The 24816-nt window shown below is 53.8% G+C and overlaps 1 protein-coding gene across 3 annotated transcripts; it reads right to left on the bottom strand.

The window, feature by feature from the left end:
• Positions 1–1382: 1382 nt before the first annotated feature.
• UNC93A (unc-93 homolog A) lies at positions 1383–23828 on the bottom strand. 3 transcript variants are annotated; one of them, XM_060168173.1, is made up of 8 exons: positions 23656–23828; positions 22327–22508; positions 21185–21414; positions 19458–19583; positions 14911–15125; positions 12921–13056; positions 11698–11829; positions 1383–2145 (listed from the first exon to the last, which is right to left on the bottom strand). In XM_060168173.1, the coding sequence occupies exons 1-8, from the start codon at positions 23698–23700 to the stop codon at positions 1880–1882; spliced, it is 1332 nt and encodes a 443-aa protein (XP_060024156.1). In that variant the 5' UTR covers positions 23701–23828; the 3' UTR covers positions 1383–1879. The 3 variants fall into 3 exon arrangements, with proteins under 3 accessions (XP_060024156.1, XP_060024157.1, XP_060024158.1); XM_060168174.1 differs by having other exon boundaries at positions 23468–23795; XM_060168175.1 differs by having other exon boundaries at positions 22327–22503; positions 23656–23739.
• Positions 23829–24816: the final 988 nt, after the last annotated feature.

The raw sequence follows: 24816 nt of genomic DNA, 5'->3' as shown, positions 1-24816 counted from the left end.
GAGCAAGACAGAGGGACGTAGGTACTGCTGGTGAGTGGGCAGAAGGCATGCGACCGGCATGCCCCACCTCCAGGCTCATCGTGTTACCAGCCTCACATGTCGTATCCTTTTGGAGATTACTTCTATACAATCTTTTTTTAAAAAAATTTATTTTAGCCAGGACATGGAAGCAACCTAAGTGTCCATCAACAGATGAATGGATAAAGAAGATGCGGCACATATATACAATGGAATATTACTCAGCCATAAAAAGAAACGAAATTGAGTTATTTGTAGTCAGGTGGATGGACCTAGCGTCTGTCATACAGAGTGAAGTAAGTCAGAAAGAGAAAAACGAATACCGTATACTAACACATATATATGGAATCTAAGGAAAAAAAAAAAGGTCATGAAGAACCTAGGGGTAAGACGGGAATAAAGACACAGACCTACTAGAGCATGGACTTGAGGATATGGGGAGGGGGAAGGGTAAGCTGGGACAAAGTGAGAGAGAGGCATGGACATATATACACTACCAAACGTAAGGTAGATAGCTAGTGGGAAGCAGCCGCATAGCACAGGGAGATGAGCTCGGTGCTTTGTGACCACCTAGAGGGGTGGGATAGGGAGGGTGGGAGGGAGGGAGACGCAAGAGGGAAGAGATATGGGAACATATGTATATGTATAACTGATTCACTTTGTTATAAAGCAGAAACTAACACACCATTGTAAAGCAAGTATACTCCAATAAAGATGTTAAAAAATTTATTTATCTATCATTTATTTTTACATGCATTGGGTCTTTGTTGCTGTGTGCAGGCTTTCTCTAGCTGTGGCGAGCGCGGGCTATTCTTCGTTGCGGTGCGCGGGCTTCTCATTGTGGTGGCTTCTCTTGTTGCAGAGCACGGGCTCTGGACACGCGAACTTCAGTAGTTATGGCACGCAGCCTCAGTAGTTGTGGCTCGCAGGCTCTAGAGCGCAGGCTCAGTAGTTGTGGCACACGGGCTTAGTTGCTCCACGGCATGTGAGATCTTCTCAGACCAGGGCTCGAACCCATGCCCCTTGCATTGGCAGGCGGATTCTTAACCACTGCGCCACCAGGGAAGCCCTGGAAATTACTTTTGTCTGTTGTCTCCAATGGTCTACAACAGGGTAATGTGATGACTTGTGTGTGTGTGTGTGTGTGTGTCCAAAGTATGTGGACAAGAGTCAAGTCCATAATGTAATTGCATTTATTTAGAAACTCATACTCTATAAGTTTCAAGAGACATAAACCCTAGTCTGGCTTTGTCACTTACTGACTCTCAGAGGTAGTCACTGACTTGCCTGGACCTCAGTTTACCTGTTTGTAAAATGATGGTGTTGGGCTGCAATTTTTTTTTTTTTTTTTTTTTGGTGGTACGCGGGCCTCTCACTGTTGTGGCCTCTCCCGTTGTGGAGCACAGGCTCCGGACGCGCAGGCTCAGCGGCCATGGCTCACGGGCCCAGCCGCTCTGCGGCATGTGGGATCCTCCCGGACCGGGGCACGAACCCGCGTCCCCTGCATCGGCAGGCGGACTCTCAACCACTGCGCCACCAGCGAAGCCCTGGGCTGCATTTTTTAAGCAGCGTTCCAATTCTTAACAACAACAACAACAACAAGCATCAGCTGTTACCCCCATGATTCTAGGCAAGTTCTGAGTGGCTGATTGTACCCTGAGTTTATATCTTTCACATATACTCTGGATCTCTATGGATGAGAGGGTGGACTGAAAAATTTGATAAAATAGAAAAAAAAAATTCACGTAAAAAATGAAACGTTGAAGTAGTCGTAAAGAATCCACTATAAACTCTGAGGCATCTTCAGGTAAAACTCTCCCGCTGATACGCTCTGGGTTCATCCACCGTGGGGTTTGTTGCTTCACATTTCTGTCTGTGTTACTCCTTCCTCAGCTGGTTTTGTCTGCTCTTCGGTGCGCAGCCTGGCCACCTTCTTGGACCCCAGATACTCGACAGTTCCATATGCCGCCATGGCCAGACTCAGGACGCCCAGGAGGACGTAGAGTTTGACGCTGACACACAGGAACATGCTGTATCCGAACGCGATGACGAAGCCCAGGGCTTCCCACAGGCGGTAACTGGCAAAGGCGGCCTCCTTGTTCTTCTCAAACAGGACCCCGAAAAGAGCTGCAGGGGGAGACGGGTGAAAATATGGCTGTAAAACCGCAAACGACCCTTCTGATCATTACCGGAAATATGCAACTTCCCCACGGCCCAGTGTTCCCAATAAAACCAGGACCTTCCTTTGTAAAAACTGGAATTATTTCACGCTGTGGATGATAGCAAGTCGGGTGATGTTCTCTAGCAGTGAAGAGCCACCGTATATACAAGAAGCAGAACGGATGAAAGTTAGCACCGTAGGGCGCGCGGCCCAAGCCCGAGCTTTGCAGGTAAGAAAAGCAAGGCCGAGAGGTGGGACCCGCGTAGGTGAAGGCGAGAAGGGGGAAGGCCATTCATTCCTGCACTTAGGGGAAGTGCACAGTACATAAGTTATTCAACCGTGGGGTTTTTGGTGCCTGCCGCAGGGCAAGGGGATCACCACTGTGTGGGCCTTTCCTGCCCCTCCTGGAGACTTTAGGGGTAAGAGCGTTCAGCCAGGTGAAGCCTCCGAGTGAGACCGCCCCACACCGAGTTCTTGATGAAGGGACTCAAACCCCCTTGGGTGGTTTTTTTTTTTAACATCTTCATTGGAGTATAATTGCTTTACAAAGGTGTGTTAGTTTCTGCTTTATAATAAAGTGAATCAGTTATACATATACATATGTTCCCATATCTCTTCCCTCTTGCATCTCCCTCCCTCCCACCCTCCCTATCCCACCCCTCTAGGTGGTCACAAAGCACCGAGCTCATCTCCCTGTGCTATGTGGCTGCTTCCCACTAGCTATCTACCTTACGTTTGGTAGTGTTTATATGTCCATGCCACTGTCTCGCTTTGTCCCAGCTTACCCTTCCCCCTCCCCATATCCTCAAGTCCATTCTCTAGTAGGTCTGTGTCTTTATTCCCATCTTACCCCTAGGTTCTTCATGACTTTTTTTTTTCTTAAATTCCATATGTGTGTGTTAGCATACGGTCTTTGTCTTTCTCTTTCTGCCCTTGGGTGGTTGTCTGAAGGTTTGGGAGAGAAATGACCTGAGTCTGTGATAGGGGCTGAACTGTGTCCCTCAAATCCACATGTGCTAGTTCTGGCCCCCAGGACCTCAGAGTGTGACTGTATTTGCAGTTGGGCCTGTACAGAGGTGATCAAGTTAAAGGAGATCATCAGGGTGGGTCCTAATCCCGTGTGACTATATAAGAGGTGTCCATATAAGAAGAGGAGGTCAGGACACAGACATGCACAGAGGGACGGCCACATGAGGACACGGGGAGAAGATGGCCGAGTACACGCCCAGGAGAGAGGCCTCGGGGAACAGCCCTGCCACACCTGGATCTCAGACCTCAAGTCTCCATTTCTGCTGTATTTTGTCGTGGCAGCCTTCGCAAACTAGTACAGTCTGATAATGCTTCTAGGTGAAGGGAAATGATTTTCTGTTCCTGCTTGCAGTGTGGTAAAGTTTCGCCGAATGGGAATCAACCCCATCCCCAGGACGTGAGCGAGGCAGCAGTGTGTCTGGAAGGTGGACACTTAGGAAGGGAAAGTTTTCAACAGGGGGACCTGCCTGAGCATCCCGGCCGATGTCCTGCTGCACTGCCCGGAGCTGCCTGGTCACCACGCCTACCATTTTGGCCGATGGACTTGCCCTGCGTCCCCCTGTCCTCTGCTAGGCCGTGGGTTCCCTGAGGCAGGAACCCATCTTATCTGGAATGATAATTCCAGCGCAACCCAGTGTCAGCGAAAATCCTTATTGAATGACTGAGTGGACGCATGGGTGGATGGTGACTCATGAAGTGGCAAAACGCTGAGCCCGGTCCTGCAGCGTCAGCACGTCCTGCAGTGTCAGCGCGTCCTGCAGTGTCAGCACGTCCTGCGGGTCAGCACACCTCTCAGAGGATAAACAGTAACCCAAGTAAACGGTGGGCAGTCCTGGGGGGAGAGCTGCTCCTTCCTTTTCTCCCCTTCCCCTTACAACCCAAAAGCCCACGCTGGTGAGGCAGTCCAGGTAACAAAGGACACGTGACCCCACACAGCACGGCACGGGCCAAGGCACCCCCTTTGCATGTGGGTCAGATAATGCGCGAACCAAAATGTCAAGGGTGGACTCCAGAGCGGGGGGGATGGGCAGACAGCCCCGAGCCCAGCGGGACCAGACGTAATCTGCACCCGGAGTCCTTCATTCCCAGAGGCAGCGCAGTCCGCAGGGCGGTGGGCGTGTCCTCAGAACTGTCCCGCCTACAGGGCGGGCAGCTGTGGTGGGGAGAGCGGACGGCGGAACTTTCATGCACATATTCATTTTTCAGCTTTCATTCTGTTCCTTTAACTTTGCCCCTTTCCTTCTACCCCTCCCCTTCTCCCCCGCGTTTAGAACAGGCGAGGGGAGGCTTGTAGGGGGGAGGGGCCCCTCCAGCACTGGGGGGAAAGGTCTGAGGGCAGCAGCAAGGTCTCCTGCAGCCCTGCCTGGAAATGTCAGCGCCCAGGAGACGCCCCTCGGCATTTGGTTACTCAGATGTCCATCTGCACAGGAACCGCTCAGGGCGGGGTCCATCAGGCAGATATAAGATATGACATAAGATACACATTTTAAACAACACATGCCTATTTGGGAAAACTGGAGGCTGTCTGGAACATTCAGAAGGAGGTGTGCTTCTTGTGTGGAGTCTGCAAAGCGCCCTCTCTAATGGAAGTGAATGCACAAAGAGAACCTAATAACCACACCCTGGGACTTAACTTCTGAGATTACTTAAAGGTCTCTTGTCTTTCTTCTGAGGGTGACTCTAAAATAGGACCTAAAAACAAGATGCTAGAGAAGAAAATCCAAGGTGAGACACCATGGCTACAAGTGGTGGATTCTGTCCTGTTCTCCGGCAAAAAGGTCCAACTGCTTCCTTAGCGGGTTGTGGTTCCTGACAAATGCACCCTGACGTTCTGAAAATCCAGTAACACAGCCAACTCTAGCTTTAAGTCAACGTTTTTGGTCTATAGGTTGGGGTCTTTAGGCGAGTTCAAGGTTAAGTTTAGGTCGTGACAATTATAGACCACTGTGCTCCAGGATAAGGGGACCCACTGCCCACTCTCTCCTGGGCAAGTTCTGGTTCAAATCCAGTTCAGCCTTTTAAGTGGCTATGGGATCCTCAGCTTCCTGAGGTTTTCCCATAAACTTAAACTTTCTGGGCCCCCAGGGCCTTAAATGCCAAATGAAGAACTCGCCGTTCTGTGAGTCTGATTCTGAACTGTGACCCTGGTGAGGGGATCCACCCGCAGGGAAGAGAGGTCGAGTGGCTGTGAGCTCACAGCCTCGCGTGCAGAACAGCTCAGCAGTTTGGGAGGCAGGAGGGGCCCTCACCGGGAGGACCTGGAACCCAGAAGTCTGTGGGAAGCTGGCTGTGCCTCTGGATGAACGACAGAGACGGAAGAAGACGTGTGACAGCTGGACAAGAGGGAAGGACCCCTCCCTTGCCCCCTCCTCAGATGGCTGTGTCCAGGAGAGGCTGGATCACGGCCGGCAGAAGGCTGATGTCAGCAGCCGGAACTGCCGTCCAAGAAAACGCAGAGAAAGGGAGTCTGGGGGACTCCATTTGCCCCCATTTGGGAATATGGCCCAGCCTGAGGAGAAGAGGGCAGAACCAGTCATAATTAAAGTCAGGCTTTTGGGGAAATTACTCATGATCTGTTTCCTATTTTAATCCAAACGTAAAGAAGGCAGCACGTTAATTGTGTCAAATTCCAACCGTTAAGGACACGGAGGGCAGAAGGGAAAGACATGAAAAAGAGAAGTATTCTCAAAGCAATAGTTCAACAACTCTGAAATTACATGTGAGCTAGGACTGAACAAATAAGCAATGTGGTATACAGAGTGGAAACTGGGTTTCTCACGGTCAAAGAAAGAAGTTACAGATCAGCAGTGGGGTGGGGGGTGAGAAGGGGGTGCTAGAATGAGCCTGTGTGCTGGGACGTCAGTGTGAGTTCAGCCTTATTTTACAGATACATGATAGATAGATAGATATGCAGATACAGAAATAAATAGATGTGTGTGTATATATATGGGCCAGTAAGCCTATGCCCACCTCCTCACTCTGTCCACTGAGAGTGCCTCAGTAGCAATGAGCGCACCCAGCACTCAGATCTTACTTCCTAATACCATTCTCCAATAAGACACACCAGGCTCCTTGGAGAGATGGCTAACCTAGGGCTGGTACAGGAGTCACCAGATGAGCCTAGACTATTCTGGAGTGCCTAACAGTGAGGAGGTACTAAAAACACCCAAAATAGGTAGCGGGGGGGGGGGGGGCGAGTCGAAAGGACACAGGTGCCAACGGGAAAGACCCCAGTCGCCAAAGTTGGAACAATTAGAGCAAAGGAGTAAGTAACGTAGCATTAGATTGTAACCCAAAGGATACCATAAATACATGAGCCCATACTGATGTAGACAAACTTCTGAGTAAATAGCTAAATAAACGGGGGAGAAGGGACAAGTGTTCGTCCTAGAAGAACTATACCTGATGCACGTACACACGCCTCTTCCAGGAGGTGAGGGGTAATTACTTCCCCCTGAATCGTAGCCTTGGTGACTGGCTTCCAAAGAACTGACAGTGGAAGGGAAGAGCAGCCCTCTGCGTGGGAGGAGCCAGACCCTGGCTTGACCAGCGATCGAGGTCCACAGCATCCATGACCAGTCATGTGCTGTCCTGTAACCCGATCAATGTGACGAGAAAGGCGCTTCACTCTGGGGTCTTCCTCCCCCAGACCCTTAGCTCTATAGCCTAATTGTGAGAAAACATCAGATGAACCCAAATTAAGGGACAGTCTACGAAACACCTGATCAGTATTCCCCAAAAGTCAAGGTCATCAGAGACAAAGAAAAATGAGAACCTGGCACAGACCAGACAAAGGGGGTGGGCCGGCTACGCGCACCGCGGGGCCTGCCTGGGGCCCGGGAGCACACAGAGGATGGTGCGGGGGAACCTGGAGAAATTTGAGCGAAGTCTGAAGCTTCATTATGTACCAATATTAATTTCTTGGTTTTGACAAATGTACTGCAGTTCTGTAAGGTGTTCGAGTTAAGGGAAACAGAGTGAACAGTATATGGGAACTCTGTACCGTCTTGGCAACTTTCCTGTTGCTCTAAGATTATTCCAAAAGAAAAAGGAAGAGAAAAGCCTGCTTGCAGCCTGACCTGGGAAAGGCACCAGGTGGAAGTGACCGGATGCTGACCGCTGTCGTCGGATGACAGGATGTGAATGAGTATTGTTTGTTTGGAAAAGACAGGATACATGAACTGGACATGTAAGAGAAGACAGGCTTTTTGAGTTTGTCAACCTGAAAACAGCCCCTTTGGTGGCTGACAGGGCAAAAGAGTATTTTTAGGCCAGACATTCTGAATCTCAAGTGCAGGCATTGGCGCGCGCAAGGGTTGCCATGGCAACGGTACCCACCTTTCGTGAACTGTCAGGGCGGATAAACAGAAAGCCGCCCAGATCACCGGCTCCAACGGCCGGAGGGATCCCCGGAGCCCAGTGGGAACATGGGCAGCAAGAAGCACGGTTCTGCCCCAGGACGGGGCGGGGTGGGGGGGCTTGGACGCTTCCCGCCCCTGATCTGCCTCTAAACTGGAGAACTGTAACAATGTTTGTAAACTGAGAGGTGATGACTGAAAAGGAGGGTTGAATTGTACTGACTTGTATCCAGTCTCATTAACTAGGAAAGTATGTGGCTCACGGATCTTCTTAGAAGAGAGACACGTTCAGGGAGAATAGGATTAGAAATCCAACTCGCTATTGAAAAAGCAAAAATGAGAGAGAGCTGATCTTGGGAGGTGGCGAAAGCTACACAAAATTTCCAGTTTTTGAAAATACAGAGACGGTATGGATGGACCATGCTGCAGGGTGGTGAGCCCGAGAGAGCCTGGTGGAGCCAGCCTGCAGGGAACTCAGTCATTAAAGCATTCCTCCTATAGCCAAGACGATCGCCAGTATAGACGCCGAAAGAAATTCTCAAGTCGTACACGAAAACAACAGTCTTCCCCAGCAACTGATTTTTCCTTGAAACAAATTACTTTTGATCTGAACAAAAAGACAGAAATAATTCATTTTAAATTAGCATTCCTTATTCAAGGAGGTCTTTATCCAAGTTATTCACTGGACCTCATGTAACTCTGCACAATTTTGACAGGCTCTGCCTGACGGTCTCTCATGTCCGTGGAAAGAAAAGGAGAGTTAAAGCAATTACTCCTATATCTCAGGGAGAAAGAAAACCAAACATTTTATTTGCAATCATTTGAAACACCTAAGGAATTACTGTATGGACTATTGCGTGGCTGCTGACTTCTAATGTGTAAATACTGTAAAAAATTCAAGTGAACTCAGAGATGTCAGCTAATTAGAAAACAAGACGGCAGAAACATTTGGACTGTTCAGTAAAACAGTGGGCGTCTTTCACACCTCCTCTGGGATGTTGAAAGCAGTTCTCTCCTGATGCTCCCTGGGGAAAATGCCTAAGATTCCTACGGGGGAAGTTGTGACCTGCACTCGTTTAGAAGTCTGCACGGCCAAGAAAAGCTAGCGCGGTGCCTGTGTACCTTTCCCCAACCGATTAAGTATTTCTTCTGTTGAGCAACATCGCAGCCCAGCCTGAGACTAGTTTGTCATTGCTTCCACCAGCTGACCTTTGTCCAAACACACCAGATTACGGCACTGAGCCTCACACACCTTTGTCACCTGGTTCAGAACTTCAGGAGAGCCTCCTGCCAAGATTGTGAAACCCAAACCCCTTGGTTCCAACAGCACGGGGTTTGTTCAGTGATGTTTTCAGCTGTTTCATAAGCCAGCAACAGATAAGATAGTAAGGAGAGGCCGTCCTGGAGTACTGAGTCCACCGTGGGTGAGGTCACGTGTACCTGTTCTCTTTGGGTGTAGGGACAGCGGCCAGGCCTCCTGCCCCTGGAAACGCTGGCCTGTGGCTTGTTTGTGGACTGGCCTGACCCAGTTTCCAGTCCTGGGTGTTTCCCCGATAAGGGCTGAATGGTGGGTGGTGTTTCCAAAGGAAGAGGCTCTCTTCTGAGCCAGATTCACCTCTGGGGCCCCGGGCTCACGCAGCTGCAGGATGCCGGCAGTGTAGACGGCTCACCTCCTGGGGCCTCCAACACCCTCCCGCCCGGGGCCAGGGACGTAGGTGTTCGGGAAACTCAGGGCCAAGGATTCCCGCCCTCAGCCCTCGTCCCATTAGGTCACACAGAACTCAAGCCGCCCTCCGTGTCCTCCATGGGCCGCCCGCCAGCCCCCTTCTCCCCTCTCTCCCGTGGTCTCCCACCCAGACCCAGTCAGCTACGGCTCATCCCCTGGCAGGACATGCCGCCAACCCGCCAACCCAGGGCGCCTCCTGACCCGCGGGGAGCCTGCGTCCACAGGAGGCCTCCCTGGGCCTCGGCTGGACGTCTCCTCCCGGGCTGCGGCCACTCCCTTCCCACCCGCCATGGGCGGCCCGGACTCCCACCCACTGCAGCCCAGGGAAGAGCTCCCTGCACCACAGTCTGAACCCTGGGCCTCCAGCCCAGGCCTGGCTCCGGCCGTCCAGCTCCCCACGCACTCGGGGCTCCCGGGACCTCTTCCCCTGATGCCCCCCGCCTGCCTCTCCCGTGTCCCTCACGTCCACAGCCTGGCCTCCGAGGCCTTTGTCGAACGTCTGGTGGCCGCCCTGTCGGGGTGCAGGGCCCCCGAGGGTGCCGGACAGCACTGGTCACGCACACCGCTCTCGGCGGCCTGAGGGCAGCTCTTCAGTTCCCCTGCGCTGGCGGGGGCCCCCCTGCCCTCAGCGGCTCTGCCTGCCTCGCCTCTCACCCGCCCTCTTTGCAACATCAGCTGAGGCTGCGGCTGGACCTCTGGGCCCGAGTCCCGCTCTGCCCCAGGCCCGGGCCGGTGGCCGCGCTTCTGCAGGGGGCAGTGCGCTGAGGGTGATGCCGCCCGGCTGGCCTACATCAGCGAACGAATCCTCGCAGGACTGACGGCCGGCTCGCGGTGAAGACCGTCTGTTAGGTCGTCGCCAGCTGTGGCTTCTCTAGGAAGCCACATGTCTCAGGCGTGAATTAACTCCTTTCCCCGTGGTGACAAAGGGCCCGTATCCTTCCTTCTGACTGCCTTCCCCCGCGTTCCAAAGAAAGGGCACCCCTCCCCTCCCGGCCAGGGGCCTCCTTTTCTGGCCCCTCCCCTCACAGCCCTTCAGTCTGAATCTAAAATCCTACGAGAGGGACTTCCCTGGCGGTCCAGTAGTGAGGACTCAGCACTCTCACTACGGCGGCCCAGGTTCAATCCCTGGCCGGGGAGCTAAGATCCCGCGTGCCGTGCAGCGCAGCCTGAAATAATCGTAAGTGATACGCGCCCCAAACAGCCCCTTTTCAGTGCTGGGTCCCCCCGCCGGAGTCCTCTCTCTGTTGTGTTCAAGCTCAAGCCAAGCCCCTCAGCTGATGCGTCCAGGTCTGTGGGCTCGTCTGCCGCCTTCAGCCTGGGGATCCCGACGCCCAGCCTGGCCCGGGGACCACTGAGTCCCTGCGTCCAGAAGCTCCGCCCCTCGGCCTCCTTCCCAGCCCCCGCCCCTGCCCTCCACCTCCCGGTGGGTCCGCACAGTCCCCTGAGTCACGGCAGCAGTGACCCTGCCAGCCCCCGCCCTAAACCCTTGCTGCTGCGTCCACCAGTGCTGAGTGAAAGTGGACCCTTCAGTGGTACGTCGGCCCTACATCGGGCCAGCCAGCCTCTCCTCTCAGTGTCTGAAACCCCAAGGCGACGGCCTCTGGGAGGGGCGAGGTCGTGGGGTGTGGCCCTCAGGGAGGGGTCAGTGCCCTTGCGAAGGGACCCCAGATCGGCCCCTCGCCCCAGCCTCTACGTGAGGACACGGCAAGAGAGAGCCTCTGTGAACCAGCCCTCCAGACGCCGAATCTGCGATGCCTTCCCCCTGGACGTCCAGCCCCAGAGCTCTGAGCAGTAAATGTCTGCTGTTCACAAGCCCCCAGTCTGTGGAGTCCTGTTGCGGCGCTAAAGCGACAGAGACGGCTCCTCCCGCCCCCCCCCCCCGGCCTCCCCAACTCCCTGCCTCCCCCAGGCTCCCCGCTGCTTGGAGGACTATCCGCCAGGAGCCCACTCGGGCGTGGCCCCCACGGTGAAGCCTCTGCTGACCCTCCCGCCCTTAACTCCGTTCTCCCGAAAACTGACACCCCCCCCACCCCCAAGCCCTAGAGCCACTGCAGGGACGTTGTCACGGTAACCTGTAAGCGCTTCCGCCTGTCCCCAACCTCAGCTGAGAGCGGCTGTTCTGTTCAGACCAGCTCTTCCAGGGGGGAGCCACGAAGGAACCATCATCTCAGGAAAGAAAGCTGCACACTTCATGGACATCATGGATCTGAGGAGACGCTCAGAGAAAGCACTGCAAATCCCCAGTGTGGAACTGCAGCCCTCCCGCCTGTGTGGTCCCCGCTCCACTGCCCTTATTGCACATGTCACCACGTCCCCCTGGGGGGCCCTCCACCCACCACGTGTCCCCCCATGACTGGCCAAGGTGGGGCCACCTGAGCAGGAACGGCTCTGTGCCGGGCACTCACCATTGTTCTGTGTCTGCCAGACGGCGTCGGCCGCGCCCCAGAGGCCCGGAAATACGAAGAACAAAGGCAGCTGGCGGGGGTGAGGCTTCCACAGCAGGAGGGCGATGATGCAAGACAGGTGGGTCACGGCACCTGTGAGCGGGGAAAGGGGCTTCTCTCAGACACTCTGTGCTACAGGACGAGTCTTCTGACCATTTGCTTCCTGGCGGGAATGATGTTTCCTAAAATAATCCAGACTGATTTCTTCAGGTGGGTTTTAACGTGGCACACGGAGACTGAAGGTGAAATGCAGGGCATGCCTGGCAGGTGTGCGATTCCGTCCACCTCTGGCCTGCACATCATCGGGTGGGGGGCCTGGGGGTGACACACCTCTGTGTCTTAGAGGAAAGTGTCGCCTTGCTGGGCAGAGGGGTCCCCAGATTATGGGGCTTCAGAATGGGAGAGAGAAGGGCTTCTTCATTAGGAGCGAGTGGTGGGACCCCTGCTTCTCACTGAGTAGGGGGCATGAGGAGGGGACGGGAAGGGGCGCCCCAGCCGGGGAGCTGGGGCTTCCAAACAGGACGAGGAGGGAGAGGCTGGGGGAGAACGTCCTCATTCCTCCTGACTTTATCATGATGAGCCCTAAGCCCTGGCCTCGTGATTCTGCAGACGCTGTGATGTCCCTCGAGTGTGGGAACAGAGCAGCTTATGACCCTCAGGGACTGCCAAGGAGCAGAAACAGCAGGTGCAGCCTGGGTTCTCCGAGGCTGTGTGACCTTGGGCAAGTTACTCTCCTTCTCTGTTCTCTCCTCGATATAAAGCAAATTACTTGGCCCCCAGTGAGCACTGACCAATGGTTAATGTGCTCCCTCCCTCTTGCTCCCTCACCACAGACCCTTTGGGCCTTGACCGGGCCACCAGTTAGCTGTCTCCTTAACACCCTCATTTCTCCTTATCCACGCTGTCTCCGATCTTTCTCGTTCCCTCAAGAAAAATAGCAGGTGATGCCCGTTTAGAAGACCAGCTTCATCCACCACGTGAACACAGATCTCCTCCTTCTGGAAGGCTCCCTGTCTCCTGCCTGACCCCATGGCCCCCACTGCGGGTGTGGGCCCCGTTTCTGTACCTGCACCAAACCCCGTCCTTACCCCAACCCTGGCCCTCATCACACACGCTCTAATCGCCCGCAGTGGAGCCAGACCTGCCCCAGGAGTGCGTCCACTGTGTGTCCACGGTCCACCTACCTAGCGCAAAGAGAGCAATCCTGCCTGTGTACTGGGCCAGCTTCCCATACAGCACGGAGCACAGTGCGTTGACGGCTGCGAAGCAGATCATCACGTAGCCCACGAACTGGATCCCCAGGGCGCAGGTGATGTAGGACTGGGGGAGAAGCACAGGCCAGTCACCCGCGCTGCCTCAGGCCTGCTCCAGGGCTGAGCTCGGAAGTTGCAGTTTGGGGGTTCACTTTGATCCGGGAATACAGCCCATGCTAAAACGCTTTCTGCCCTGTGACCGCTGGCCCGCGAAGCTGGCCTCCAGCTCCCAGGGTGGAGAACGCCTGTGCTCATAAGGAAAACCCTCCTCTGAGTAAGAACTAACAGGGAACGCTCTGCATGGCTGCCTGGCAGACTTCTCCCCGCGTATCTGTACCGTATGTTATTTATACAGGGGCGAATCTGAACTCTTCTTGCTGGTGTGGGTCATTTCCCATCCTGCCTATAAGACAGCTGGGTGAGGACAGAGCCGGGGAATGAACAGGCAGAACTCAGGGGATTTTTAGGGCCTTGAAACTCCTCTGAACGACACCATAATGATGGCTTCATGTCATTATGCACCTGTCCAAACCCTGAGAATGTAGAGCACCAAGAACGAGCCCTCAGGTAGACTGTGGGCTCGGGGTGATGACGATGTATCCAGGTAGGTTCCTCGGTTGTAACAAACGGACCCTCTGGAGGCGGGCAGCGGGCGAGGATGTGCCCGTGTGGGGGCAGAGGGTGTGCGGGAACTCTCTGTCCTTTCCGCTCAGTTTTGCTGTGAACCTAAAACTGCTCTAAGAAAATAAAGTCTTAATAAAAAAGAAGAAGATGGAAGGAACAGGAAGGGAATCTCCATAGAGATGAGAAGAAGCGCTCCTGCCGCGACTCGGGGGCAGGGTTGGGGACAGACAGGAGACCGGCTAGGAGGCCCCTTGCATCTGGATAGCGGGGAGACTGTTTGTCATTCTGTCTTCATTCTTTGAAACTCCAAGACCCCAACAGGACTGTCCTAAGAGTAGGGCTGCCAAAGAAACTCTTGGGTGTCCAAATACTCAGGACCATACTTATACTGAGAGATATTGGTGGTTTATCTGAAATTCAGATTTTTACCCTGCCTTTTATCTGGCCCATTTGGCAAGCCTTCCCGGGAGGGAGCTGGGGTGGGGATGGAACATGGAAGCAACCTGCTGACGTCCATCAACAGAGGAATGGATAAAGAAGATGTGGTGCCTATATACAATGGAATATTACTCAGCCATGAAAAAGAATGAAATAATGCCATTTGCAGCAACATGGATGGACCTAGAGATTATCATACTAAGTGAAGTAAGTCAGACAGAGAAAGACAAATATCATATGATATTGCTTATATGTGGAATTTAAAAAAAAATGATACCTCTGAACTTATTTACAAAACGAACTCAAAGACTTAGGAAAAAAATGGTTACCAAAGGGAAAATGTGGGGGGATAAACTAGGAGTCTGGGATCGACACGTACACACGGCTATATTTAAAATAGAAAACCCTCAAGGACCTACTGTACAGCACAGGCAACTCTGTTCAATATTCTGTAATAACCTAAATGGGAAACGAATTTGAAAAAGAATAGATACGTGTATATGTATAACTGAATCACTTTGCTGTACACCTGAAACTAACACAACATTGTAAATCAACTATATTCCAATATAAAATAAAAATTTTTAAAAACTAGGTAATAAGGAATTTCAGTGTTATTCGTGGATTTCATGGTTTTCCCTATTTTTCACTCTAAAATGAGGACACAGGGTGAGATGCAGGCAGGTAAGTGTCCCTGCGATGACTCCGGAGCAGCTTTGGTCCTTTCCCTGAACACATCTCAAGTGAGGGGTGTCCCCAGGTGGGCTGATGTCCTAACCACACGGCGGCTCTCCTGAGGCCGGGAAGGACCCAGCGCAGCCCCGGACCCCGTGCCGGCCCCGCCGGCCTCGTCGCCTACCCGCGTGTAGTCGCCGGCCAGGAAGGCTTGCTGGAACCCGCTGTACAGCGGCAGCAGGACCAGGAGGCAGAGGCGCTTGTCTCTGAACAGCTTGGCCGTCGACAGCAAAGTGGACCAGAACGGTGACGCTTGCTTCTCTCCCTCACTTTCCTGCTGAGCGTCTTTTATGGGTTCCAGAAACACGGCGATGAGCAGGACCGCCAGGAAGCCGCTCCCTGAAAGGACAGGAGACGGGGACGGGCTGCTGTGACGGGCTCCAGTGGCACCGCGCACGCCCAGACTCATCTCCTCACTTCCTCCTCCTCTCGAAACGGAGGGTCGGTTTCAGATCCACATTTCAGGTGACGGAGGCAGGCTGAGCCCCTGACCCCTGTTGTGGACTCGGAGGCCACACACGTTGCCTCGATCCTCGTGTGCTGGTTCTGTGACTGTCGGGCTGTCTCACCCACAGAGCAGGTGATGGGAAACACAGACACCTGGGGAGAGACCCCCGAGGTCCTCAGGGCCCTTAACCATGCGCCATTTCTCTCGTCAGAATCCTCAAAGTAATTTCTACCAACAGCTAGGCTCCCTTCTCAGGGTTATGGGTCCCGCCAGGAAAGTTACCATTGGCTTCTCTTCATGTTCATCCCAAATCTCTTCATCCAAACGTCCTGTGGTAGGAGCTGCACGTATTAGGGTATCTCCCAACCCCAGTGGGATGATGCGTTTGGAGAAAGGAAAGGAGCTCTTTGCATACTGAGATGGGAAGTTTCCCCCCAAGACAAATGGCTGAAAGGAAAAGCCAGGTGCAGAGCTGGGAGTCTACTGTGCTCCCATTTGATTTGGATAAGGAGGGGCATAAAGACATTTGTTTAGACGTGCGGTAGGTGTGTCTAAGAATTAAAGACTATGTGGGCTGTCTATGGCTGCGGGAAAGCTGGGTGGCGGTGAGAGGGGGATTTTCCCTTTTACAATATTTGTATTTGGGACCCTGTGAACAGGGGATCTATCAAAAAATGACTCAAGACAACTATTCCTTTCACCCTTGAGGGGATATCCTGTACTTTCATGATTCCAGAAGGTAATGACGAGATCTTTTTCTCTGCCATGAACCCACCTTCCTGTCTCTCGAGGGAGAACAAATGTCTGTTTAATCTTCCTGTTCTTTACGTGGACATCTTTTCGCTCCCTCACGGAGGCTGAGGGCCCTTTGTCATTTCTTATGTCTCTACTGTTCTTCCATCTACCATGATAATGATACACGTGGTTTGGGACCCACAGATGAACTCAGGTCCAGTGGTGGTCTTTCCTCTCCCTGGTGGGATCGGGGACACTTCAGGACAGTTTTTATCGCTCATTGCTGGCTTTGACCCATCACCCTTTAGAGAGGATTTGAGCCACTCTGTGTCTTTACTGGTCCCCAACCTTGTCTGCTATTCTTCCATCTCTTGTAGCCCCAGACGCCCAAGGCAGCAGGCTCGCCCCTCACTGTGGCGTAGCTGCCTGAGCCGTACTGAAACGGTGAGGCTCACCAAGTCAGCCCTCCTCCAAATTGCCCGAGAAATGGTAAAACCAGTCCCCCCACGCGTCCCAGAGAAGTCCGTAGTTAATCACTGCATTTCCACGCTGAGGAGCACCACTTTACAGCTAAGCTTCATCTCTGTAATTCAGCTGCTTTTCCTCCTGGCTAAGCATTGGTCCCCTCCCCCATTTCATGCTAACTCAACCTGGTGACCAAGTTTATGAGGCCGGACTCTTGTCCGCAGACGTTTCACAATGGCACTGACGTCCTCTGGGGTCATGATTCCCACTTAACTGTCAAAGCAAGTCAGCACACGCAGGCGCTCCTCCAAACCGGCACATCAGCTGGCTGTGAACACCCACCACCTGCCACAGCTCCTTCCCCGGCCTGAGCTCGGAGCAGCCCCAGGACACAGCTTCCCCGGGACAGGGGCTGAGATGCAGCGGCGGTGGCCGGGGGTAGGACTAGAAGTCACATGTTCACCAGGAAACAGACGCGTGTCCAGAGGGTCCCTTGGTCCAGGGCCATCTGCAGGGGCGTGGACTGGGCGATTGCTGGTGGTAGGGCTAATACGCTGCCTCGTGAGGGCAGAGCTCAGGAGTCCTAGAAAATTACTCCAGGGAGATGGTGCTCTCTTTGCTTTGGTCTGTTTTTCTCCTTTCTTATTTTAGTTCTGTTTTTTATAATTTTCTTTTGTCTTTGTGGTAACATGGCCTTGCTTGAAGGAAGAAGGGTGTGAAGCCCTGCGAACCAGGATCCAGATACTAAGAGAGTTTCCCCGTATGACGTCTGCAAGGTCCCTGCTTTACATAAACGTCTGGACTTAGGCGGCTGGATTCTCTGTGAACCAGGACCTCTGTGGAAGGTCCCTAACTGCCCAGGGGACACACTGTTCTGCCCTCACGTCAGGCTGAACGTTTCCCAAACAGAATGTCGGCCCATCGCTCCCATATACCGTGTCCAGTCTTGCTAGTTGTCACTCTAACTGTCTTGAGCCGCCCCTCCCTCGCTCGGCACACCGTCCTCACTCCCCTTCGTCTTCTGGGTCACTGTATCGCCCCTGCACTGGTTTCTCTGTCCGTAGTTTTTCTCACGCTCACACTAAACTAACACGGGAATCTGTCTGCAAGACAAATAAGTGCACGTCCAGACTCAAGGCCACTGCTGGTCACGCCCGTCTCTGGCTCCTCTGCTCCCTCCAGACCCCTGTCCTCCAGCCACTCTGGCTCCCTCTGGGGCTTCTCTGCCTTCAGTGTTGTTCACGTCCCCTTCTCTGCCTGGTAAACTCCTACTCACCCTTCAACACCTGGCTTGGGTACCACCTCCCCATCAAAGCTGCCCTAGAACGCAACTTCCCCAGAAGATGTAACTACATGTCAACTGGGAACTTTGTTCAAAACACGCGTCCTATCAAATCTTGGTTAGTTGAAGACACATCTGGACTCTAAGGTCACTGAAAGTCAGGGTCTTGTCTGGCTGGTTTCTGGGCCACAGAAGTTCGAGCACATTGCTTGGCGTCTGCCAGCGCTCGCTCTGCCTTGTAGCATAAAAGGCTCACTTGGCACCTCTGACTTGGAAGCAACCTTGAAAGAGACCGGCGTGTTGGTGGCAACTTATCTCACAGGCGAGACCAACTGACCATGCACGTGGCCTCTGGACCTTTGATTCCCAGTGGAGTCCTGCACTCAGTCCCACCAAATCCGATACCTACCAGACTCTTGACCTTTAAGAAGGACACGGTCCAAGACCTTTACAGATTCTAGAATTCAAGAATGACAGGGCTTCCCTGGTGGCGCAGTGGTTGAGAGTCCGCCTGCCGATGCAGGGGACACGGGTTCGTGCCCCGGTCCGGGAGGATCCCACATGCCGCAGAGCGGCTGGGCCCGTGAGCCATGGCCGCTGAGCCTGCGCGTCTAGAGCCTGCGCGTCTAGAGCCTGTGCTCCGCAACGGGAGAGGCCACAACAGTGAGAGGCCCGCGTACCGCCAAAAAAAAAAAAAAAAAAAAAAAAAAAAATGACAAAGAATACCCTTAAATTTTCTTCAAATGGTAACAACAACAAAACTACGCGCGTCAAAGTGGTGATACATGGGACTTCCCTGGTGGAGTAGTGGTTAAGAATCCACCTGCCAAGGCAGGGGACACGGGTTCAAGCCCTGGTCCGGGAAGATCCCACATGCCACGGAGCAACTAAGCCCGTGTGCCACAACTACTGAAGCCCACGCTCCCAAAGCCCCTGCTCGCTGCATCTAGAGAAGAGCCCACGTGCAGCAACGAAGACCCAATGCAGCCCCCCAAATAATAATAATAAATAAAATTAAAAAAAAAAAAAAAAAGTGGTGATACATCTGTAAGAGCAAAGTCATTTAGAAAGCTATTAACATAAACATTTTCCATTCAAATGAGCGTCTAAGGATAAGAACCATAGGGGTTCACTCCCTCGGGCAACCATCTTTCATGAACTTCCAACGTCCTGTGCCTTCCGCTGCCCTGTGACCAGCAGGGGGAGCCCCAAGGCCTCGCCGATGCCCGAGGGCGGGTGCTGGGGAGACCCGTTCCCAAACCCAGACTCTCAGCAGAAGCCGTTCAAATGTACTCCTCGGAAAAGGCGATAACACCGGGATTTGGGACTTCCCAAATCCACCTGGACGTACTTAGAACACGAGTAGCCACAACCCACCAAGGCCATGGTCCACTTGCTGGGGCTGCCATCTTTCCGCGTGGCCATTCAGCACTTGGAACGTGGTTGCTGTGAGCTCAGAACGGTAATTTTACTTTCGTTAATTAGAATTTAAGTAAGTGCGCGTAATGGCTACCGGCCTGGATGGTGCAGACGCGAAGTGCTTCTATCACCACAGGAGACCTCGGTCAGCAGAGGCTGCTGCGTTCGGTTTCATGTGGAAAAGGCTGAGTACAGCCCAGCTGGACGCGTCTTGTGGGGCTTTTGCAGGTGAAGAGACTATTCATACCTTGAGCAGGTGGTCTTTTCAACCCAGGAAGGCGATGGGCTTGCTTTGCCTGGGTTCCTGGTGCCCAGCACGTACCTGTGTAGATGCCCAGCAGGGTGTAGATCAGCTCCTGGGAGGGACGGTTGGTGCTGTTGGTGGACGCCGTGGTCATGAGGCAGTCACTGGCCCCGCAGGACAGGAGCTGCTCCTCCGGGATGGCCCCTGTGAAGGAGGAAGCAAAGAGGTGCTTTGAGGACACGGGTAACTTGACAGGAGACGGTACACAAGGAAGAAAACGCCCAGGGAAAAGGAGCCTGGACACGCAGAGGACAAGACATCACCATAGGTCAGAGTCACGAGACAAGGGCTCGTTTGACCCAGTGTCCCAGAATGCTTTTCCCATTGGGCACGTGTCTGGGTACTTGATTTTAAGACACTCTGGACCAATGTGCAATAAATGTCGGTGACTTGTTATATTACATTCTTGACGTAATTGAACCTTGTCCCCTTTTCGGAATTAATTAAGAACTAGAGTACATCAGACTGGGTGTCAGGCCCACTGGGTTCTCTCTCAGATTCACCTGGAACCAGTCCCATGACCTCCGGCAGGTTATTGCATACCTTCTCTGAATGTTACTTTCTTCTCCATTAAAAGAATAAAATTGGAACGATCAGTGACCCTCAGTAGACCTACATCAGAATCTCGGGAGAGAGACGATGGATGTCATGGAGGAAAGAACACTCAGTGTTTCATTGTTTCCATCAAACAGATTCTATCACATAAAATTCTGCAAAATCCCCTTGGCCGGTGAGATGCGCAGCTCGTCGTGTGGAGGCTGGAAGCCTAGAAAGGCTGAGAGAACTTGCAGTGCTCTCTCAGTGCCTTCCAGCCCTCACATTCTGTGTCCTATGATCGGCAGAGACTGAAGCTCACTTGTCTGTATGTCTTTAAAAGTAAACCCGTTTGCTCCTTCACCACAGTCATGTCAGAGACTGAACCTTCACCCCAGCTTCTGTTGGCTGATTGCTGACGGTTTCTCCAATACTGAGTAACGATTGGTGTCTGTCCACCGTAAAGGTTCCCTTCTGTGGATGCACTTAGCAAGGGATGACATCACATGAGCAAAAAGGGGAGACAGATTTTTTATTACAGTTTCCCAAACGTGGGACTTTACATGGGTTAACAGGATCAGGGCAGAGAGAGAGACATGATCCTGATAAGAGCAGGAGAGTTAGAACGTTTTTCCCCATTAATACATTTCCTGTGAGAATTGAAGGTATTTATTTCCTCTGTCCTTGGTCTAAGTCCTCAGACATCAAAGGGTGCAGGCATAGGGCAGAGCCACACTTTGCAGCCCTGTCTGTGGTCAGGCAGACAGATGAATTAAAGCATCAGTCACCAAACGTTCAAATCTGTTAAGTGATAAGTGGTCCTTTGTGTAACAAGGAAAACGCTGGTGAATGGACCAATTCAGGGGCAAAATAAATCCATGGGACCCGTTCTTAGTCTAGAAGGATAGTAAAGGACTCCGTGAACCCGAGTGCCACAGCTGAGCGGTGGCCCTAAGTTTCCCCAGGGCACCTCAGGCTCCCCTGTGCTCAGGGGAGGCCAGGGTTGGAATTGATGGGGCACCCGTGGACCAGACGGACCCTCAGACCCGACCAGACTGCCTGGGGAAGAGCCGGGGGCCAGCTGACCCTGAGGCACAGGCAGCCTGAGAGCCATGCCTTGCGACCTCACGGGACCACCTGCTCAAGTCCTGAATGAGGACGTGTGTAGAGGGACCAGGGGCCCTCCATGGTCACCACTTCCTTCCTGTTACCTTGAGTGGGCGTCTGGCCGAACACCAGAGACGAGATCAGGTTGCCAAACACACCAGCTGACTGGAATATGAGGAAGAAGATGCCAAAATACTGGCTGACCACGTCTTTGCCAAGCTTTCCTGTCTTCTCTGCGTGCGTGCTTCCCATGGTGGTGAGGTAGGTGCCCTGCGCGGACCACAGCGGGGCCGCTCCGAGTCCCAGCAGGATGGAAGTGGGGATCAGCGTGTACCTGAGAAACGAAACGCGGGCATGGGCTGCCTCGGGCCCTCCGCTCTTCCCTCCGTTCGGGGAGAAGGAAGCTCCTTGCCTGGCCCAGGGAAGCACTGCCGTGTCATTGGTGGTGCTCTGCTGGACAGAGTCGCCCCTTAGCCTCAGATGAACGCAAAAATCTGTGTCTTTTCTCGTTCAGCATCATTTGTAAGAGTGAAATTCGGTGCCTGTGCAGTTTCTTTGTGTTTGGACGTAGCTACAATGAGCTGGGGTTACAAATAAGGCTGGGCGGGTTCTAGGTATTTCTAATGGCAGTACGTTAGAAACGATTTATTATCTATCAATCTATCTATCTATCTACCTATCCGTCTAGCTGTCGCTCTCCTCCATGAGGATTCTGTATGAGAACTCTACGGTAACAAGAAAAAGAATGACGTGAAGCCATCCTATCAGTACATCCTGGATGGCAGCGGGGTGTCCCTCAAAGAGATGCTTGATAAGTGTATGCCTGGCAACAAGGGCACGTGGCCCTCGCCCTCAGAGCTTGGTCCCCAAGGGTCCCTTTCCGTCAGGGCGCAGGTAGAGCTCATGCCTGGCCTGGGGCACTGGCTCCAGCCCTGCTGCGTCCACTTCCTGTGATGGGGTGAGGGTGTGGGGTTTGGTCCGCAGGTCACATTCTGCTAAGTCCCCCTGAAATTCACCCTCCGCATCTTAGGCAGATTCTCCCCTCGTTGCTGGGCCATAAAAGTGCCCTGGCCCAGGAGGGAAGCTGGAGGCCTCAGAAGAGGCCAGGATGGGCAGTCGGGGGAGCATGGGCCCAGCAGAGGGGACAGAGACATCTCGGTGGGAAAACATGGGAAGAAGGCCACGCTACCGTCCTGTCCCAGAAGCCGAGAGGGGAATGTCGGGAAGCATCTGAACGTGGGCATACCAGCTGGCGTAGAAGTTGCCCAGGGTGAAGGTCACGTAGCAGCACATGGCGATGACGATGGTCCACTTGCAGCCGAGCTTCTTAATGAGGATGGGCGGCAGGAACATGGAGGACAGCAGCATCCCGCCATAGAGTGTGCTGAGCGCCGCCACCCCCAGGCCGTCCTCGCTGTACAGGCTGCTCTGCGGGGACAAGGCCAGCCCGGTCAGGGGCCCGGCTGCCAGGGCTAGGTGGTCTGGGTCATCTCCAGGTCCTGGAGACCCCCAGCAACAGGCTGCCTGGGCAGGCGGCCTGTCCTCCAGCCGAGGGATGGGAGGGGAGGAGACTGCAGTGAACTCTGGTCAAGGGGAATCAGCAAGTGGAGACGCGGGGGAAGCAGCCAGTGTGCCCCGCCTGGGGCAGAGGGGCCCTCACGCCTCCTGCTTCCTGCAGCCCCTGCCTCATCCCTGAGAAGGCGGGGGGCCAGGGCAGCCAGGGGCCTCCTTGGAGACCAAGGTTCCCGCTAGGCCTGAGGCAGAGCCAGCAGCCCCAGCTTAACGCTGTGTAGACACAATGCACACTTTTCTTGTTTTTGTCATTCCTCACTTGGTGCCTAGCATAGCGTGGTGTGAAGCGAACAAAAGGTCAAATAGGTAACCAGAGCCAGCTCAGGCCAAGGCAATGGCAGCCGTGACTTCCGGCTTTTGCTGCGAAAGAAAAACCTATTAGCATAATTGCTTCCTCCATTTATTTCACTTGTAAAGGGAAGGGAGGGGGAGGGGGAGGGGGTGGAGGGGGAGGGGGAGGGGGTGGAGGGAGAGAGAAGAAGGGGAGTAGGGGGGAGGGGAGGAGGAGGGGGAGGGGAGGAGGAGGGGGAGGGGAGGGGAGGGGGAGGGGGAGGGGAGGGGAGGGGAGGGGAGGGGAGGGGGAGGGGGAGGAGTGGAGGGAGAGAGAGGAGGGGGAGGGGGAGGGGAGGGGAGGGGAAGGGGAGGGGAGGGGAGGGGGATGGGGAGGAGTGGAGGGAGAGAGAGGAGGGGGAGGGGGAGGGGAGGGGAGGGGAGGGGGAGGGGAGGGGAGGGGGAGTAGAGGCTGGGGAGGGGAGGAGAGAAGGGGTAGAGGAGGGGGTGGGGAAGAAGACTAGTGCTTCCCTTCGCAGCCAGACCTTCCTTCACAAGGGTCCGTCCGTGTGTTTCCTTCGCTTCGGCATCCAGCTCAGCCCGACCCTGTGGTCACTGTGCAGGGGGTCCCCGCTGTGCCCCACACAACTGACCAGACACCAGAGAAGAAAACTTCGCACACAGGGTCTCTTCCCTTGCAGACGCCAGAGCCCCAAACTCAGCAAACCAGCACCTTAGAGCGTCGGCAAAGTGCAAACACCGGAATGCGAGCTGTCATGCTCCTTCTCCTTTATGGCTGAGACAGGCGTTACTACCTCCACGGGGGAAAGAAACACGCGGCGTAGGATCATACACTCAGCTAATTAGTCCAGATGACCCCAAAGCCAGGACTGTAACGCCTGGACTATTACCATTCCTTCCTGCCTGGTCCCCCAGCAAGACGACAGAAGATCCCACCCATCAGTGGGGGGCCTCTCTGAAGCCCTCCCCGCCCATCCCTTTCCTGTTCTCCTGGAGACTCCAAACCCCATAGGCTGTGTTCTCACCCCAGGATTTCCTCTCCCTTTCCTCAACACACTCTGACCGCCTTCATCCTCTTTCCAGATGGTGCCCTTCCTTCAAGTGCATGCCAAGGGTCTCCAAGGGTCTTGAGCGCACAGAACGTTCTGCTTTTTCTGAATCTCTCCCAGTGCCTTGCCCCAAACAGGTGCTTAGTCATGTTTGCTAATTAATTGAAACAGAACAAGAACATCTGGTCCCATGAAAATTCTAAAGTCTGGTTGGAAGACAAAAGTTGAACAGTCTGCCTGAAGTGGGGTTATCTGGAAATCTTTGCTCCTAACTCCAGTTGCTAGGAGTGTGGAATGTGGGGACTGCTTCGCCGGGGCCCTCTGTTTTCTTAATACTCACGTATTAAGGTCTCACGTATTAGTGACCTTGCCTCTTTGTGTGCTAATGAGAGGCTGGCAGCACTGCTCTGCTCTGGAATTTCCTTTCCACCCACAGCCCTGCTGCCAGTCGGCGGCGAGGTACATTTGTTACTTATGATGGAGTTCCGCTGCCCACCGCTGGAAAGGAAGGCGGGTTTCAATCTCCAAAGTGGGAACCAAATTTCGAGACCAAATGTCTTTTTTTTTTAAGTGAATGACCATGTTCGAATCCCTGTCTCTCCATGTGTTAGGAGAGCCAGCCTGCAAAATCCACGCCCGAGGAGAAGCCCACGGGAGTGACCTGTATGTAAGCAACGAGGACGGTCACTCAGCTCACTCGGCAAGTCGATCGACGGATCGGCCGTAAGCACTGACCAGCAGAAGCTTACGTGTGGCTCCTGGGATACGAAAGGGAAAGACATCAGCCACCAGCCACCACCCAGGAGTGGGTGACGGACAGGACC

This window comes from Lagenorhynchus albirostris, chromosome 12 (genome assembly GCF_949774975.1).
Source record: "Lagenorhynchus albirostris chromosome 12, mLagAlb1.1, whole genome shotgun sequence".
NCBI classification, from domain to species: Eukaryota; Metazoa; Chordata; class Mammalia; order Artiodactyla; family Delphinidae; genus Lagenorhynchus; species Lagenorhynchus albirostris.
This window is presented reverse-complemented; position numbering and strand designations above follow the sequence as displayed.